At 44.1% G+C, this 19,318-nt stretch overlaps 1 protein-coding gene across 1 annotated transcript; it reads right to left on the bottom strand.

Moving 5' to 3' along the window:
* Positions 1-1,670: 1,670 nt before the first annotated feature.
* On the bottom strand, positions 1,671-10,609 carry LOC110489849 (annexin A13). The gene is made up of 11 exons (XM_036944117.2): positions 10,100-10,609; positions 9,016-9,091; positions 8,734-8,828; positions 7,963-8,133; positions 7,810-7,843; positions 6,442-6,521; positions 6,063-6,131; positions 5,876-5,977; positions 5,580-5,655; positions 5,200-5,312; positions 1,671-3,362 (listed from the first exon to the last, which is right to left on the bottom strand). Exons 1-11 carry the CDS (start codon positions 10,112-10,114, stop codon positions 3,243-3,245), a joined length of 951 nt encoding a protein of 316 aa, XP_036800012.1. The 5' UTR covers positions 10,115-10,609; the 3' UTR covers positions 1,671-3,242.
* Between the last annotated feature and the right edge of the window lie 8,709 nt (positions 10,610-19,318).

The following is a 19,318-nucleotide window of genomic DNA, read 5'->3' on the forward strand; positions in this document are numbered from 1 at the left end:
AACAGCGCGTGGGCTGTCTCACTTCCTCTTCTGTCTCTGGCTAAAACCACAGAGTTTCTAAACTTATCTTTGGTAAAACTATAAGCCACATGTGTCAAAACTAATTCCACAGAAGGCTGAATGTCTCCTGGTTTTTGATCCTACTGTGTACTTGATTGATAAATTAAGGTCACTAATTAGTAAGGAACTCCCCTCACCTGATTGTCTAGATCTTAATTGAAAGGAAAAAAGGCAACCCAGCAGACACTAGGCCCTCCATGGAATTAGTTTGACACCCCTGCTCTAAACCCAGACAGAGAGGAAGAGGCGAAGCATGAGCGTTTACTCCGCCCAAAATCTGTCCACGTTAAGCAGATCATTAATTATTAAGCAAGTGAGACGTTTTGTATGGGGGGAAACTAGCGAGTGTCAAATTTAGTCAAGATAAAAATGAATTGCTATTTTGATACGTGAGGCTCATTTGATCTAATAGAAGTTTCTTTATGTTGTTTTGAGTTTACTGATATAAGTGTGATGCACGTGACCCCGCAACATTGAGAAAAACACTTTATATTGGAGTTGTCCCTGTTGAAATTCGAGACTGCCTATGCATATTCATGAGTATAGCATAGCATCTCACTCTTCATTGAGTACAGGTGGTTGACGTCAACACACATAGAATATTCAAAAATGTATTCAAATAGATGAGTAGGCAGGAGCTTGACAGCCCGCCGTTACGCTCTGTGGACAACGAATCCCATTGTTAGGGCGGAGACATAGATATCTCGTCATTATATCTGGTCCAGGACTTTCATGGTAATTGCACCCAGGGGAGAACGACTGCCCCCTCTCATTGATGAAGCTCCGGAAGATCAAGGCTGACCGCGATACTCCAGGCACTGTTAGCAGAAAACAGGATCCCCATTATAGTTAATGGGAAAATGGCAATCTTTGTGGTCAGTCTTCGCATAAATAAATACAAAGTTGAAGAAAATCATGGTAACAATAATTACTTCTAATACACAAGATGTCCTTGAACCGATTATATTAAAATCGCACCCAGAAGAATAGATATGCATAATGTAGTTGCAAATTGCAGTCTCCAATTCAGCCTTCAATTTGAGTTACTCAATGAGAGGGGGCAGCACTGAGCTTGCCTGCAACGTCACTTCCTAGAATATCTTAAACTGAGCATTTTATGTCTCCATGAAACGCCATCTTAACTGACTTCATTTGGCTTCAATGCGCTTTTCAGTCTTCACATAGGAATGAATGGTTTCACGTGATCAATGGCTTTGTCCATTCATATACAGTCATTGCTCTGAGCAGAGGTACACAACCCACAATATAGCAATCTGGTCTCTGACAGAACAGTCGATGAGGTGGCATGTTGATTGGTTGATGCATGTAACATCTAAGGAGGGGAACACGACCAAAGACTCATCACAGAGAGCATGAAACAAACTGCATTCGAAGGACAGGAGGTTGAATATTAAGGTTGTCTTCCCTGTACAGTCTATAAATCGCATCAACTTTGAAACATGAGCACTTTGCAGTGATTGTAACATCTCCCCTTTTACACTAATGATATTTATGTATCCCTATATCTAGGCCAATAAACATATTGAATAGGTACAGTAAAATATGATTCCATAAACAGACCCATGTTCACAAAAAAAAAAACACAAAAATAATTTTAGATCAATTTTATTCTGTAATTTGCATGTATTATTTTGCTGATACAGAGGCAAATATTGGTCCCTATTCCATATCTTTTCATAAGGGCAGGTGTGCACGGTCTGAAACCTGTTGACATTATCCTCTCTTGCATGGAATTCATAGTAGCCTAGCCAGCATTATAAAATGTTACAAATATCTCAAGTTATGCAGCTGAGATTACAGGACTTTCTAATATGACCTAATTCCTAATATAGGAATATGTTAAAAATACGGCTGCCATTATGGGACACAGAAGTGACAGTGGTCGTAACATTTTAGACCATGCTATTCAAAGAGTTTAGATACTTCATAGGTACAAGTCTAAATCTTTTCTCAAATACCTTCCGAGACCTTTTCAAATACCTTCTTGTGTATACAGTAAATCTTTAAACACATTTGAATGAATGATATATAATACTGCAGTCTTAATGCAGTTAATAGTTTTAGTGTTAGTCTTGCAATACAAACATTTTATGAGGTGTTTGAAGATTTGTCACAGCAGTTTCCCTTGCAACATATTGAAGCATGAAGTCAATGCATAGTCAGTTTTTTAAATTAAATAACTGTTTTTGACTAACACCGTGAAGATTAATCAGACAGTAGAATTACAATGTACTTACTTATCTTTGGAGTGGTAGTGTTGATTATTTAAAAATAATATCAATATTATATATGCATTGATTCATGTCATATAAAATACCATTGCTTCTTAAGGACACTTTCATTTCTCCTTCATTTAAGTTATAACTTCAAGGTAGATGGACAGATTGCACATAACTAGCTAGCTAACAGTTTATAAACACTTGTTAATACTGTAGATGGAGGTTGGGGGTGGAAGGTACTGGCACTGGATAGATCAAATCCAAATTGGTGTCTCACTAAGCATGGACAAAATGTTTGCTGATCATTTTAAATGCAAGCTCAAAAATATGATCACTGCTCAATGGAATAGGTCTCATCTGTATAAGACAGATAAGTCCAATACAATGCATAACCATAATCTTCCAGCAACACCCTGTCCCAGTTCCTACAAATGCCCTTGTGTGCAGACTGACCTTCCTACCAAGCACTGAACCACCTGATCCTACTGAACTTCAATTTAACTGCAGAAAAGAGAATTTAGGAATTTGAGATCTAGTCACACAACTGTACATAGTAAACAGAATTTCAAGGACTAGGGCTACTAAGTTTCACTGGTAATGTGGAGCGCTGGTCTAAGGTAAGTCTCTAGTCCTAGCACTCCTCTCGATCAAAACCAATCACACCACATGGTATGTTATGAGCATCCAACTGCCTTTAGATAAGTAGATCAAATATGGTAGCCACATATTGATAACACTTTTGTAGGGAACCTAGACATCAATGCCAAATCAGGAGAACAGAACCAGCTGGATTTGAGCTATCTGCAGTTCCACCCCCTGCCCTATCCGAGAATGTCGCATGTTTGAGGACAGTAGGACCGATTGTAAGTAGCGTTAGTTTGTCCAGGAGTGAGCAGCAGCACCCTCGGTCCCTTTCAGGCACTCTGCTCTCTCGCCGCTCTCTCAATGGCAGATAGCCAGCAGGAGACGTTTGAAGTCTCCACCACACTCAGATTTGATGGCATCCTTCAGGGACATGTCATACTTCTCCAGGTACATGTCTTTAATGGTCTCCAGATCATACTGTTGAACAGAAAACACATACCTCTTTAGCTGACATTTGTCTGCTTTTAGATTCCAAGTCAAGTAGTCTAAAAGGGGCATTTTCTTATATGATTACACAATTCCCTGAGCCATGTAAACTCAGCAAAAAAATAAACGTCCCTTTTTCAGGACGCTGTCTTTCAAAGATAATTCGTAAAAATCGAAATAACTTCACAGATCTTCATTTTAAAGAGAGTTTAAACACTTGCCCATGCTTGTTCAATGAAAAACAATTAATGAACATGCATCTGTGGAACGGTCATTAAGACACTAACAGCTTACAGACGGTAGGCAATTAAGGTCACAGTTATGAAAACTTAGGACACTAAAGAAGCCTTTCTACGGACTCTGAAAAACACAAAAAAAAAGATGCCCAGGGTCCCTGCTCATCTGGGTGAACGTGCCTTAGGCATGCTGCAAGGAGGCATGAGGACTGCAGATGTGGCCATGGCAATACATTGCAATGTCCGTACTGTGAGACGCTTAAGACAGCGCTACAGGGAGACAGGACGGACAGCTGATCGTCCTCGCAGTGATCAGTACATTCGAACATCACACCTGCGGGACAGGTACAGGATGGTAACAACAACTACCTGAGTTACACCAGGAACGCACAATCCCTCCATCAGTGCTCAGACTGTCCGCAATAGGCTGAGAGAGGCTGGACTGAGGGCTTGTATGCCTGTTGTAAGGCAGGTCCTCACCAGACAACACCGGCATCAACGTCGCCTATGGGCACAAACCCACCGTCATCGGACCAGACAGGCCTGGCAAAAAGTGCTCTTCTCTAACGAGTCACGGTTGCGTCTCACCTAGTGTGATGGTCGGATTTGCGTTTATCGTCAAAGGAATGAGCGTTACACAGAGGCCTATACTCTGGAGCGGGATCGATTTGGAGGTGGAGGGTCCGTCATGGTCTGGGGTGGTGTGTCACAACATCATCGGACTGAGCTTGTTGTCATTGCAGGCAACCTCAATGCTGTGCGTTACAGGGAAGACATCCTCCTTCCGATTGTGGTACCCTTCCTGCAGGCTCATCCTGACATGACCCTCCAGCATGACAAAGCCACCAGCCATAGTGCTCGTGCTGTGCGTGATTTCCTGCAAGACAGGAATGTCAGTGTTCTGCCATGGCCAGCGAAGAGCCCGGATCTCAATCCCACTGAGCATGTCTGGGACCTGTTGGATCGGAGGGTGAGGGCTAGGGCCATTCCCCCCAGAAATGTCTGGGAACTTGCAGGTGCCTTAGTGGAAGAGTGGGGTAACATCTCACAGCAAGAACTGGCAAATCTGGTGCAGTCCATGAGGAGGAGATGCACTGCTGTACTTAATGCAGCTGGTGGCCACACCAAATAATGACTGTTACTTTTGATTTTGACACCCCCCCCCCCCCCCCCCCCCCCTCTGTTCAGGGACCCATTTCTGTTAGTCACATGTCTGTGGAACTTGTTCAGTTTGTGTCTCAGTTGTTGAATCTTGTTATGTTCATACAAATATTTACACATGTTAGTTTGCAGAAAATAAACGCAGTTGACAGTGAGAGGACGTTTCTTTTTTTGCTGAGTTTATAGTGCCTTCAAGTGTTGCCATGGTAGTCCACAAAGTTAGTATAGCCTTGCTTGATAGCATAGCCTCCCCCAGTTTTATAAATGTGCTATGGAGAAATGATCACGTGTCCATAACAGAAACTATTCAAAAATCCCTTAAATGCATGCAATCACAATGTAGTCAGTGGTCACAAATGATTTGGTGTCTGATAGACCCAAGAACCATGCTAAGGTTCTGTCAGAGAGTTTGGATCCATAGGTTACCGTACCTCAGAGCGGCATACAAGGATGCGGATGAGGGTGTCCTCATCAGTGCCTGCTCCTTTCATGGCTTCATTCAGTCGCCGGGCGAAATACAGCTGAGGGTTTTTAGCAACCCTCACTGAAAATAGAAAATCAGAAAGGCATTCAAATATACTGTCAGTTACTTCTAATTCGTTACTGGTTTATAGGCCTGTATTGTAAAACACCATTTGACATTTTGAACAAACGCAGGCTAGCTAAAGGAAATTCTGAATAGCCACCCACACAACCAACTAAATACTGAGTAATACCCACTTTACTCAAGTCACATGCATCCTTTCAGTGTCTCTGGCCTCAGATCTCTGCACCCACACACAAACACACATACGCCAACTTGTATACATACCAAGTGTGATGTAACAGTCCTTCAGTGTCCCAGAGACCTCATTATCAATGGCATCCAGAATTTCAGTTCCAGAGAGCTGGGTAAAGCAGGGAGGGAATGAATATAAGCATAAACACTGGTACAGAGGATAGCTACAGCAAAAGGAGCCCGATGTGCTTCCAATTAAATAGACTTACCACAGGTTCTAAATAAAATACATTGAAGTATAACCCTTTATTATTATTTATATCTATAAATATTCAAGGCACTCGTTTCAGCTTGTGTGAACAGACATAGGCTGCTAATAGCAGACCCACCTGCTCATACACCTTGAAGGTGGCCTGTAGCTGAAGGTAGTTTCGGTTGGCCAGGACGAAGCTGAAAGTGGATTCATCCGTCCCAAAACATCCCTCACCAGCCTAAATAGTAAATATGATTTAAATGAAACAGGTAAATCCACTTCTTGATATTGTGGTTTCTTGAATGCACTTCTCCATGCCATACCTCAAACAGGGCGGTGGCATCTGCTTCAGCCAGACCCTCATCCACATCGTAAGTCTCATCTCTGGTGCCCTAGAACAGAAAGCTTTCACTGACTTCTGTGGTGAGATGAAATGTAGCCTTTCTGTCTGGCTCAGGATATTGTATCTGGCCTCCATTTTACTAATGAAAGGACATTGGAAAAGCAGGCAGACAGCCAATGTGTGTGTGTGTGTGTGTGTGTGTGTGTGTGTGTGTGTGAGAGAAAGAGCAAGAGAGAGACCGAGGGAGAGAGTCTTAGGGTTAAGAGAGAGGTCAGGCAGAGGGAGCTCGATTTCAGTCCAAAGAAATCTAATTGTGTTACATGGCAAGAGTCCAAGAGTGAAACCATGGGGCCACTTACCTGTAAAAGAGCAGTGAGCAGGTTTCTCACATCTCCACTAGTGTCCCCTTCGACATCTGATTCCAGGTCCCGTTCATGCACTAGAGAAGTCACAGACAGACAGACAGACAGGGATAATATGAGATTAAGGGCAGAGGAATGGGAGTTCCCTTGTTATTTATATAACTGCTGATGTCATTCTATTTGAGCCATTGTGGAAAGCGGGTGTCATTCTGTTAAGATTCTTCCCAACCTGTTGTGGTTTTCTGTACTGCTGATTAACTTCTGATTCAGGATTGTGGTAAAAAAAAAACATATCTTGTTATTATGGGTGTTATAAAAAAAAAGTAAGGTGTGTTTTCTTTTTTATTTATATATATTTTTAAATCACAACCCTAACAAAAGTGAATCAGCAGCACAGAAAACAACAGGATGGATGATTCAGTTAGAATGTATCCAAACCCAAAAACCTGGCTAGATGGCAGAGTTTGCGAATGCTGTTTATGGACTACGGCTCAGCCTCCAACACCATAGTGCCCTCAAAGCTCATCACTAAGCTAGGTACCCTGGGACTGAAACCCTCCCTGTGCAACTAGGTTCTGGACTTTCTGACGGGCCGACCCAAAGTGGTTAAGGTAAGCAACAACACCTCTGCCACGCTGATCCTCAACACGGGGATCCCACACGGGTTCGTGCTCAGCCCACTCCTGTACTCCCATGAATGTGTGGCTACGCACGTCTCAAACTCAATCATCAAGATTTGCTGACAACACAACAGTGGTAGGCCTGATTACCAACAATGAAGAGACAGCCTACAGGGAGGAGGGGAGAGTCCTAACCGGAGTGGTGCCAGGAGAATGACCTCTCCCTCATCGTCAACAAAAACGAAGGAGCTGATCGTGGACTACTGGAGACAAAAGTGAGAGCACGCCCCCATCCACGTAGACGTGGCCACAGTAGAGGTTCAAAAGCTTCAAGTTCTTCGGTGTGCACGCCACTGGCAACCTAAAAGGGTCCATTCACACGGACAGCTTGGCCTCACAAACGTCTACAGACGCAGCATTGAGAGCACCCTGTCAGGCTGTATCACCGCCTAGTACAGCAGGTACCGCCTGCTTTAGAACTTTAGTCACTGTTCTAGATTTTGATTATGTGACCTGTATGCTACAAAGCCTTATGGGTCTCTCAAGTTATGCCAACTATTAACTGGAGCCCAATGAGTGTCCTCCTGCGTTCACAACCCTGGTAAGTATTCTGTTAGAAATAATTATGTAAAAAGACAACTTGATTGAGTGAGGGGTAGCATTGGTACTGGCTGGATGTGGCTGTTTCACCATTAATAAGGATGCCAGCTTTAAGGTGCAGCGTGAGAATGAAATTGATACTTACCCTGAAAGTAGCATTCTTTGAACATGTGAATATCCTGTTGGGAAAGAGCGAAAAATAAATCTTAAGCAGACCGTTATGTTTTTAAATCTTGAACAGCATTTTATTTTTCCCATGACGTATAGGATTCTATTCAGAATGAAACAGAAAACATACAGCGTTTGTGGCAGTGCACAGAATCTCCACCAGAGTATCCTCATCAGTGCCTGCTCCCTTCATGGCCCTCCTGAGCTCCTTCACTGCATAGACGACTGGAGGGTCCAGCATGGCCAGGACGGCATTCTCAAAGTTCCCCCCCAGCTCACTCTTCAGCACATCCACCAACTCCTTCTCCAGAGAAAGAGAGAAAGAGAGAGAGATGGGTGTGGGGGGGGGGGGGGGTCTCTGACCATTCTTTCATACAGAATCTTTCCAGATCCTTGATATCCTTCATCTGTGTTTATGGACTGCCCTCAATTCAAACCAAACGTTTTCAGTGGGGTTCAAGTCCAAGAACAAGGCAAAATGTTGATTTTGTGGTCAATTAACAATTTCTTTGTGGATTTTGATGTGTGGTTGGGGTGGTTGTCTTGCTGGAAGATCCACTTGCAGCAAAGTTTCAGCCTCCTGGTAGAGGCGACCAGGTTTTGGGCTAAAATGTCCTTGTACTTCAAAATGTCTTAGGCCTCAGGACAAGTGGAAGCAAAGTAGCCTCATAACATCAGAGATCCACCACCGTATTTTACAGTAGGTAGGAGGCTCTTTTCTGCACATGCATCGCTTTTTCGACACCAAACCCACGACTGGTATGTTTGACCAAAGACCTCTATTTTCATGTCATCTGACCATAGCACCGCCTGGAGTTTGTCAACGGCATTGGCACTTGGATTGGAACCGGTGCAATGGTCAGATTCTTCTACTTTGAATAAAAATGTGTTTGATACTCACATCGTCATATTTATCAAAATAGGCTTGTTTAATTTCCATCCGCTGGGCTGCACAGCGGTTAGCCAGTATGTCAATGATGGCTTGTTCATCAGTGCCTGCACAACAGGACACAATCAATAAATAAACTGGTGCCACACTGTACCTTTAAAAAGCATTTGCACAGATATGTTACTTATAAGTAAACACACATTGTTTGGAACGGTCTGTCAATCTCTCACTCACGGAGTAGAAGCATCCCTGGAATGCCATAATTATAAATTAACTAAAAAGATTGCAACTTACCCAAGCCTTTACAGGCTTTGCGTATGGCCTTTATATCAGCCATAACATCAAACTCCTCATATGGCACGATAGTGGGCTGAAATTAACCATTTGTTTTTGTTATGACATAAACAAGACAATAAAATGCTAATATCAACACAACCACCACTATTGTATCTCAATGTTGTGTTGTTGTTTTTTTTAAACACACACTTAGTAGGCCTAATCTATTGTAATTTCTGCTTTCCCTTAGCTTAGTTCTTCATAGGAGCCATCATGTCTGCCACCCCTCAAATCAACAAAAGATTGGACATCTGAATAGCTTTATGAAAGTTTTGAATCAATTGTTCACATATGTAATAAAACTGCCGTAAACCTATTAGAATGTAACATGACATGGGAGGGGGAGAACGCAATGGCAAGAAATGCACTAGCTCAGGAATTTGGCCGCTGCCGTGTTTTAACCAAACAAAGTAGAAGGGCGTAGCGCCCCATAGGCGAAATTGAGAGGACAATGGAAACACACTCACCGCCCTAATCCCACCCATAGCCTTCCACTCGGATTCACTCATTGTTTAGGCCTACATTAATCTAACGGGATTGTGACGAATTCCGCAGTGGCGACTTCCTCTGCGTTTCCCCTGCCTCACTGTCACATGAGTCGCATGTGTGACATTTCAAGGGCTATGTGGATTTTTTTACATTTTAAAATCAACCTCAGAAAGTGATCCATAACCCCGCATTCAATTGTGGTAGTGTGTAAATCTCCCGTAGCCACATTCTGCAAGCAGTTGACCAAATTACGCGAGATTTGTATTTGAGATTAGTGTGGAATGTCGTTTGGATAATCGTTTTGATGAAGATGTCCACATCCCTTACAATTAAACATTTACACAGCAATTGTACAAATATATTCAACGTATTTTATAGGCCTATACTTTTCAATAGATATGCCTTATTTTACGTTTTTTCTCCACATCTTCGAGATGTTTTTTTCTGACCATAGAGTAGGGCCTAAATTTTAACATTTCATTCGCATTTCTAGCCGCAATTTCAGCATGCGCATAGGCCTACGTTTTTAAAAAAAAACAAGCATGGTACTCACTTGACAGTTGCCCATTTTCGAAAAGTTTGTCTCGCTGTTGTGAGTCTTGGGCTGCTGAGGAGAGTCGGATTCTTTACCGTAGTTGTGGAAGGACTTGGCGAGTAAAACGAATGTGCAACGTCATCGCGCAGAAATATAACGGAATTGAAAGCACCTCCTTCAGTTAACTATTTACTTACGTCGGAGATAGCGACTCGAAAGGCGAACATCTAAGATCGTCATCCTTAAATTTGAAATGTTATGAACACAAAACTACATTTACGATTACTATGGGGATATTATTAAACAGATTATTATCCTCCAAACTATGTTATACTCAAAGATGATTCCAAGAGACTACATTGATACATATGCTACTCAGAATAATAAAGATATGAACTTTGTGCTCAAATTGTCTATACTAGTAAATATGGATTTATCAATAATTACAAAAAATATACCCAAGTAAATCAAGTAGCCTAAGAGCTATGAACGCAAATCGAATTGGCACTAGACCTGCTAAAACATTCCAAAGAAAATGCCGATTGAATCAAATTCAACCAGCTGACATTATTGATGTCTGTGCGTGCCCACTGTCCACGCACATTACCGAATAGAACAGTAAGATCAGGATTTATGTCCAGGGTATCACAGTGACAACTAGACACCTTTTCACAGCCACCTCTCCTGTTGATGAGGCAGGCTGCTGTTCATTGAAATTACAAACCTGGTAGCTTACAGTTTAATCACAGCTTCTTCCCTGCACTTTAGAATTGTCTCTATGTTAATTAGCCACCCACTGGAGGAAAATAATCCTGTCCCCACTGAAATTATACCCAGTTGGCCTAAAAAACCTTGGGACAATTAAATATCCCAATGCCACTGCAACAGAACAGTGCAATTAGAGAGTGACTCATCCTCTTGGATTTTAATGTGCAAGCCAACCTGACAGCACCAACAGGAACAACCTATTCAATGTTATCAACTTTACCTTAATTAATTACCCTTACAGGAAGTTTGCAGATGACAATAAGGCATTAGAACATACATTTAATATGTATTAGATAATGGTCAATCAGCTATACTTTATACAGATAAAATACCTATAGTTGCATATTATGTCAACATTGTAGTTGTTTCTACTTAACCCCGCCTGCTAACTTTAAACGCTGTGTCTCCCGTGTGCTAGCGTAGTAACGACTACGCCGCGGCTTCCCTGCTCCCATCTATTGCTGTTCACTGTACCATATGATCACTTGGCTACATAGCTGATGCCTGCTGGACTGTTCGTTTATCACAGTACTCCATTTTGTTTATTTCTTTATTTGTCGGCCCTAGCCCCGAACTCAGGCCCGGTGTGTAGCCCATTCATCACCATTTTACCTGTTGTTGTCTTAGTTGATTAGCTGTTGTTGTCTTACCCGTTGTCTTAGCTAGCTCTCCCAATCAACACCTGTGATTGCTTTATGCCTAGCTTTATGTCTCTCTCAAATGTCAATATCCCTACTCTCTCAAATGTCAATATCCCTACTGTTGTTTAAGATAGTTATCATTGTTTTAGTTTACAGTGGAGTCCCTAGTCCCATCTCACCCAGTATAACCAGCACATCTAGAGATGCAACCTCTCTTATCATCCCTCAGCGCCTGGGCTTACCTCCACTGTACCCGCACCCCACCATACTGCAGATTCTGGCCTGAATCTATTCTACCACGCCCAGAAATCTGCTCCTTTTACTCTCTGTTCCCAATGCACTAGACAACAAGTTTTGATAGCCTTTAGCCGTACCCTCATCTTACTCCTCCTCTGTTCCTTGGGTGATGTGGAGGTTAACCCAGGCCCTGCGTGTCCCCAGGCATTCTCATTTGTTGACTTCTGTAATCGAAAAAGCCTTGGTTTCATGCATTTTAACATCAGAAGCCTCCTCCCTAAATTTGTTTTACTCACTGCTTTAGCACACTCCGCCAACCCTGATGTCCATGCCGTGTATGAATCCTGGTTCAGGAAGGCCACCAAACCTTCTGAGATTTCCATACCCAACTACAACATTTTCTGTCAAGATAGAACTGCCAAAGGGTGAGGAGTTGCAATATACTGCAGAGACAGCTTGCAAAGTTCTGGCATACTTTCCAGGTCTATGCCCAAACAGTTCGAGCTTCTAATTTTAAAAATGAATCTATCCAGAATAAGTCTCTCACCATTGCCGCCTGTTATAGACCCCCCTCAGCTCCCAGCTGTGTCCTGGACACCATATGTGAATTGATTGCCCCTCATTTATCTTCAGAGTTCGTTCTGTTGGTGACCTAAACTGGGATATGCTTAACACCCCAGCAGTCCTACAAGCTAAGCTAGATGCCCTCAATCTCACACAAATCATCAAGGAACCCACCAGGTACAACCCTAAATCCGTAAACATGGGCACCCTCATAGATATTATCCTGACCAACTTGCCCTCCAAATACACCTCTGCTGTTTTCAATCAGGATGCAGATGAAAAGGAATCCCGCTGAAGCCTTTACAGCGGAGCTGAGGAGAGAACAAAGACAGCATTCAGAGGTCCATCTATCCACCAAAACAGGGTTTAATGGGCACTATGAATCAGCATCCAGACTATGTTATGACCTCAAACAACGTGCCATTCAAATACACCTCTGCTGTTTTCAGTCAGGATCTCACCGATCACTGCCTCATTGCCTGCGGTCAAACGACCACCCCTCTTCACTGTCAAACACTCCCTAAAACACTTCTGCGAGCAGGCCTTTCTAATCGACCTGGCCCGGGTATCCTGGAAGGATATTGACCTCATCCCGTCAGTCGTGGATGCCTGGTCGTTCTTTAAAGTAATTTCCTCACCATCTTAAATAAGCATTCCCCTTTCAAAAAATGTAGAACTAAGAACAGATATAGCCCTTGGTTCACTCCATACTTGACTGCCCTTGATCAGCACAAAAACATCCTGTGGCGGACTGCAATAGCGTCGAATAGTCCCCGCGATATGCAACTGTTCAGGGAAGTCAGGAACCAATACACACAGTCAGTCAGGAAAGCAAAGGTTAGCTTTTTCAAACAAAAATGTGCATCCTGTAGCTCTAACTCCAAAAAGTTTTGGGACACTGTAAAGTCCATGGAGAACAAGAGCACCTCCTCCCAGCTGCCCACTACTCTGAGGCTAGGTAACACGGTCACTACCGATAAATCCATGATAATCGAAAATGTCAATAAGCATTTCTCTACGGCTGGCCATGCTTTCCTCAGATAGCCCGGTTAGCCAATGTGCGGGAGCACTGGTTGGTCGGGCCAATTTAGGTAGTTTGTACATGAATGTATAGTTAAAGTGACTAAGCATATAAGATAAACAGAGAGTAGCAGCAGCGTAAAATATGGGTTGGGGGATGGGGGGCACACAATGCAAATAGTCCCGGTAACCATTGGTTACCTGTTCAGGAGTCTTATGGCTTGGGGGTAAAAACAGCTGAGAAGCCTTTTTGTCCTAGACGTGGCACTCCAGTACCACTTGCCATGCTGTAGTAAAGAGAACAGTCTATGACTGGGGTGGCTGGGGTCTTTGACAATTTGTAGGGCCTTCCTCTGACACCGCCTGGTGTAGAAGTCCTGGATGGCAGGCAGCTTTGCCCCAGTGATGTACTGGGCCGTACGCACTACCCTCTGAAGTGCCTTGCGGTTGGAGAACGAGCAATTGCCGTACCAGGCAGTGATGCAACCGGTCAGGATGCTCTCGATGTTGCAGCTGTAGAACCCTTTGAGGATCTCAGGACCCATGCCAAATCTTTTTAGTTTCCTGAGGGGGAATAGGCTTTGTCGTGCCCTCTTCACGACTGTCTTGGTGTGTTTGGACCAATCTAGTTTGTTGTTGATGTGGACACCAAGGAATTTGAAGCTCTCAACCTGCTCCACTACAGCCCCATCGATGAGAATGGGGACGTGCTCGGTGCTCCTTTTCCTGTAGTCCACAATCATCTCCTTAGTCTTGGTTACGTTGAGGGATAGGTTGTTATTCTGGCACCACCCGGCCAGGTCTCTGACCTCCTCCCTATAGGCTGTCGGTGTCGGTGATCAGGCCTACCACTGTTGTGGTAATGATGGTGTTGGAGTCGTGCTGGGCCATGCAGTCGTGGGTGAACAGGGAGTACAGGAGGGGACTGAGCACGCACCCCTGGGGAGCTCCAGTGTTGAGGATCAGCGTGGCAGATGTGTTGCTACCTACCCTCACCACCTGGAGGCGGCCTGTCAGGAAGTCCAGGATCCAGTTGCAGAGGGAGCTGTTTAGTCCCAGGATCCTTAGCTTGGTGATGAGCTTTGAGGGTACTATTTTTTTTAAATAAATTTGACCTTTTAACTAGGCAAGTCAGTTAAGAACAAATTCTTATTTTCAATGACGGCCTAGGAACAGTGGGTTAACTGCCTGTTCAGGGGAGGAACGACAGATTTGTATGCAGAACGACTATGCTGTTGAATGCTGAGCTGTAGTCAATGAACAGCATTCTCACATAGGTGTTAATTTTGTCCAGGTGGGAAAGGGCAGTGTGGAGTGCAATAGAGATTGCATCATCTGTGGATCTGTTTGGGTGGTATGCAAATTGGAGTGGGTCTAGGATTTCTGGGATAATTGTGTTGATGTGAGCCATTACCAGCCTTTCAAAGCACTTCATGGCTACGGACGTGAGTGCTACGGGTCTGTAGTCATTTAGGCAGGTTGCCTTCATGTTCTTGGGCACAGGGACTATGGTGGTCTGCTTGAAGCATGTTGGTATTACAGACTCAATCAGGGACATGTTGAAAATGTCATCGAAGACACCCGCCAGTTGGTCAGTACATACCCGGAGCACACGTCCTGGTAATCCGTCTGGCCCCGCAGCCTTGTGTATGTTGACCTGTTTAAAGGTCTTACTCACGTCGGCTACGGAGAGCGTGATCACACAGTCGTCCGGAACAGCTGATGCTCTCATGCATGCCTCAGTGTTGCTTGCCTCGAACTACTTCGCAGACAGAGTTCAGTGTGTCAAATCGGAGGTTCTGTTGTCCGGACCTCTGGCAGTCTCTATGGGGATACCACAGGGTTCAATTCTCGGGCCGACTCTTTTCTCTGTATATATCAATGAGGTCGCTCTTGCTGCAGGTGATTCCCTGATCCGCCTCTACGCAGACGACACCATTCTGTATACATCTGGCCCTTCTTTGCACACTGTGTTAACTAACCTCCAAACGAGCTTCAATGCCATACAACACTCCTTCCGTGGCCTCCAACTGCTCTTAAATGCTAGTAAAACCAAATGCATGCTTTTCAACCGTTCGCTGCCCAGCACCCGCCCGCCCGACTAGCATCACTACCCTGGACGGTTCTGGCCTAGAATATGTGGACAACTACAAATACCTAGGTGTCTGGCTAGACTGTAAACTCTCCTTCCAGACTCATATTAAACATCTCCAATCCAAAATCAAATCTAGATTCGGCTTTCTATTTCGCAACAAAGCCTCACGACGCCAAACTCACCCTAGTAAAACAGACTATCCTACTGATCCTCCACTTCGGCGATGTCATCTACAAAATAGCTTCCAATACTCTACTCAGCAAACTGGATGCAGTCTATCATAGTGCCATCCGTTTTGTTACCAAAGCACCTTATACCACCCACCACTGCGACCTGTATGCTCTAGTCGGCTGGCTCTCGCTACCGGGACCCACTGGCTCCAGGTCATCTATAAGTCTATGCTAGGTAAAGCTCCGCCTTATCTCAGCTCACTGGTCACGGTAGCACGCGCTCCAGCAGATATATCTCACTGGTAATACCCAAAGCCAACACCTCCTTTGGCCGCCATTCCTTCCAGTTCTCTGCTGCCAGTGACTGGAACGAATTGCAAAAATCACTGAAGCTGGAGATTTATATTTCCCTCACTAACTTTAAACATCAGCTATCTGAGCAGCTAACCGATCGCTGCAGCTGTACATAGTCCATCTGTAAATAGCCCACCCAATCTACGTACTAGAGGTCGACCGATTAATTGGAATGGACGATTAATTAGGGCCGATTTCAAGTTTTCATAACAATCGGAAATTGATATTTTTGGGCGCCGATTATTATTATAATTAATTTTTTTATACCTTTATTTAACTAGGCAAGTCAGTTAGAACACATTCTTATTTTCAATGACGGCCTAGTGTAACAGTATAACTTTAGTCCGTCCTCACGCCCATACCCGGGCTCGAACCAGAGACCCTCTGCACACATCAACAACTGACACCCACGAAGCATCGTTACTCATCGCTCCACAAAAGCTGGGGAACCACTACTTCATGGTCTCAGAGCAAGTGATGTCACCGATTGAAACGCTATTAGCGCGCACCACCGCTAACTAGCTAGCCATTTCACATCTGTTACACTAGGAACGGTGGGTTAACTGCCTCCTTCAGGGGCAGAACGACAGATATTCACCTTGTCAGCTCAGGGGATCCAATCTTGAAACTTTACAGTTAACTAGTCCAATGCAATAACGACCTGCCTCTCTCTCGTTGCAGTCCACAAGGAGACTGACTGCCTATTACGCGAATGCAGTAAACCAAGGTAAATTGCTAGCTAGCATTAAACTTATCTTATAAAAAACAATCAATTATAATCACTAGTTAACTACACATGGTTGATGATATTACTAGATATTATATAGCGTGTCCTGCGTTACTTGTATACTCATTCTGATTATATGTATCTAAGTATCTGACTGAGCGGTAGTAGGCAAAAGCAGGAGCATAAACATTCATTCAAACAGCACTTTCGTGCGTTTTGCCAGCAGCTCTTCGTTGTGCGTCAAGTATTGCGCTGTTTATGACTTCAAGCCTATCAACCTGTCAAGCTTCTTTACTGGCAAATCGTTAGTATTCAGCTAACCACGGTTTGTGGTCATCAGCTATCCTTTAGCTCGAAAATCTATCGCCAGTTTTGTACGGCGCAGCGCGGCTCGGAACGGAACATACCGGACCAATTTTTCTCTCCATGTCCCTGGATTTCAACTGCTCTCTGGACATTCATACCCGGATCTCACAGCTAGCTAGCTGCTATCCGTGTGACAGTCGGCTTTCGTCGATTCCGGAGCAAACATCGATTGTTCCGGTGCTAGCCAGCTCCGTCAATCACTCCTGAGTTCCATCATTCACTCCTGGGCTGCAGTCACCTATCCGGACCCGTTTCACTGCCTACGCGGAGCCCCACCGGGCCTTCACAACTGGACTGCCGACGTTATCTACCTGAAGGAGATCCGGCTAGCTCCTCTGTCGTTACCTGAACGCCCATCTGCGGCCCGCTAACCGTTAGCTGTCTTACCGGCTGCTATCTGAATAGACAATCGGACAATTTATTTATTTTTATTATTATTATGTTTTCTTCTCGGGCCTCTATAACTATATCTATTGTTCTTATTTTTGTTGTTGTTGTGTGATTTGGATTAATCCCCTCTACCTCACGGAACCCCACTAACCTACTGACCGAACGCAAGAGGTGGCTAACAACAGACTCCATCCTATGCTAGCTTGCTACCGGTTGGCTTGGCTAGCTGTCTAAATCGCCGTGACCCTCAACCAACCTCTCCACTCACTGGACCCTTTTGATCACTCGACTAAGCATGCCTCTCCTTAATGTCAATATGTCTTGTCCATTGCTGTTCTGGTTAGTGTTTATTGGCTTATTTCACTGTAGAGCCTCTAGTCCTGCTCACTATACCTTATCCAACCTATTAGTTCCACCACCCACACATGCAATGACATCTCCTGGTTTCAATGATGTTTCTAGAGACAATCTCTCTCTCTTCATCACTCAATACCTAGGTTTACCTCCACTGTATTCACATCCTACCTTACCTTTGTCTGTACATTATACCTTGATGCTATTTTATCGCCCCCAGAAACCTCCTTTTACTCTCTGTTCCAGACGTTCTAGACGACCAATTCTTATTGCTTTTAGTCGCACCCTTATTCTACTCCTCCTATGTTCCTCTGGCGATGTAGAGGTGAATCCAGGCCCTGCAGTGCCTAGCTCCACTCCTATTCCCCAGGCGCTCTCTTTTGACGACTTCTGTAACCGTAATAGCCTTGGTTTCATGCATGTTAACATTAGAAGCCTCCTCCCTAAGTTTGTTCTATTCACTGCTTTAGCACACTCTGCCAACCCGGATGTTCTAGCTGTGTCTGAATCCTGGCTTAGGAAGACCACCAAAAATTCAGACATTTTAATTCCAAACTACAACATTTTCAGACAAGATAGAACTGCCAAAGGGGGCGGTGTTGCAATCTACTGCAAAGATAGCCTGCAGAGTTCTGTCCTACTATCCAGGTCTGTACCCAAACAATTTGAACTTCTACTTTTAAAAATCCACCTCTCTAAAAACAAGTCTCTCACCGTTGCCGCCTGCTATAGACCACCCTCTGCCCCCAGCTGTGCTCTGGACACCATATGTGAACTGATTGCCCCCCATCTATCTTCAGAGCTCGTGCTGCTAGGCGACCTAAACTGGTACATGCTTAACACCCCAGCCATCCTACAATCTAAACTTGATGCCCTCAATCTCACACAAATTATCAATGAACCTACCAGGTACCTCCCCAAAGCCTTAAACATGGGCACCCTCATAGATATCATCCTAACCAACTTCCCCTCTAAATACACCTCTGCTGTCTTCAACCAAGATCTCAGCGATCACTGCCTCATTGCCTGCATCCGTAATGGGTCAGCGGTCAAACGACCTCCTCTCATCACTGTAAAACGCTCCCTGAAACACTTCAGCGAGCAGGCCTTTCTAATCGACCTGGCCGGGGTATCCTGGAAGGATATTGACCTCATCCCGTCAGTAGAGGATGCCTGGATATTTTTTTAAAATGCCTTCCTAACCATCTTAAATAAACATGCCCCATTCAAGAAATTTAGAACCAGGAACAGATATAGCCCTTGGTTCTCCCCAGACCTGACTGCCCTTAACCAACACAAAAACATCCTATGGCGTTCTGCATTAGCATCGAACAGCCCCCGTGATATGCAGCTGTTCAGGGAAGCTAGAAACCATTATACACAGGCAGTTAGAAAAGCCAAGGCTAGCTTTTTCAAGCAGAAATTTGCTTCTTGCAACACTAACTCAAAAAAGTTCTGGGACACTGTAAAGTCCATGGAGAATAAGAACACCTCCTCCCAGCTGCCCACTGCACTGAAGATAGGAAACACTGTCACCACTGATAAATCCAC

Source organism: Oncorhynchus mykiss, chromosome 15 (assembly GCF_057628025.1).
Source record: "Oncorhynchus mykiss isolate SJ-2025 chromosome 15, ASM5762802v1, whole genome shotgun sequence".
NCBI classification, from domain to species: Eukaryota; Metazoa; Chordata; class Actinopteri; order Salmoniformes; family Salmonidae; genus Oncorhynchus; species Oncorhynchus mykiss.

Coding starts and splice junctions, on each gene's coding strand:
- LOC110489849 (XM_036944117.2), bottom strand. Junction 8,134..8,733: donor ATTTTGATAAATATGACGAT/GTGAGTATCAAA, acceptor TCTCTGGAGAAG/GAGTTGGTGGATGTGCTGAA. Junction 3,363..5,199: donor TCCTTGTATGCCGCTCTGAG/GTACGGTAACCT, acceptor TCTGTTCAACAG/TATGATCTGGAGACCATTAA.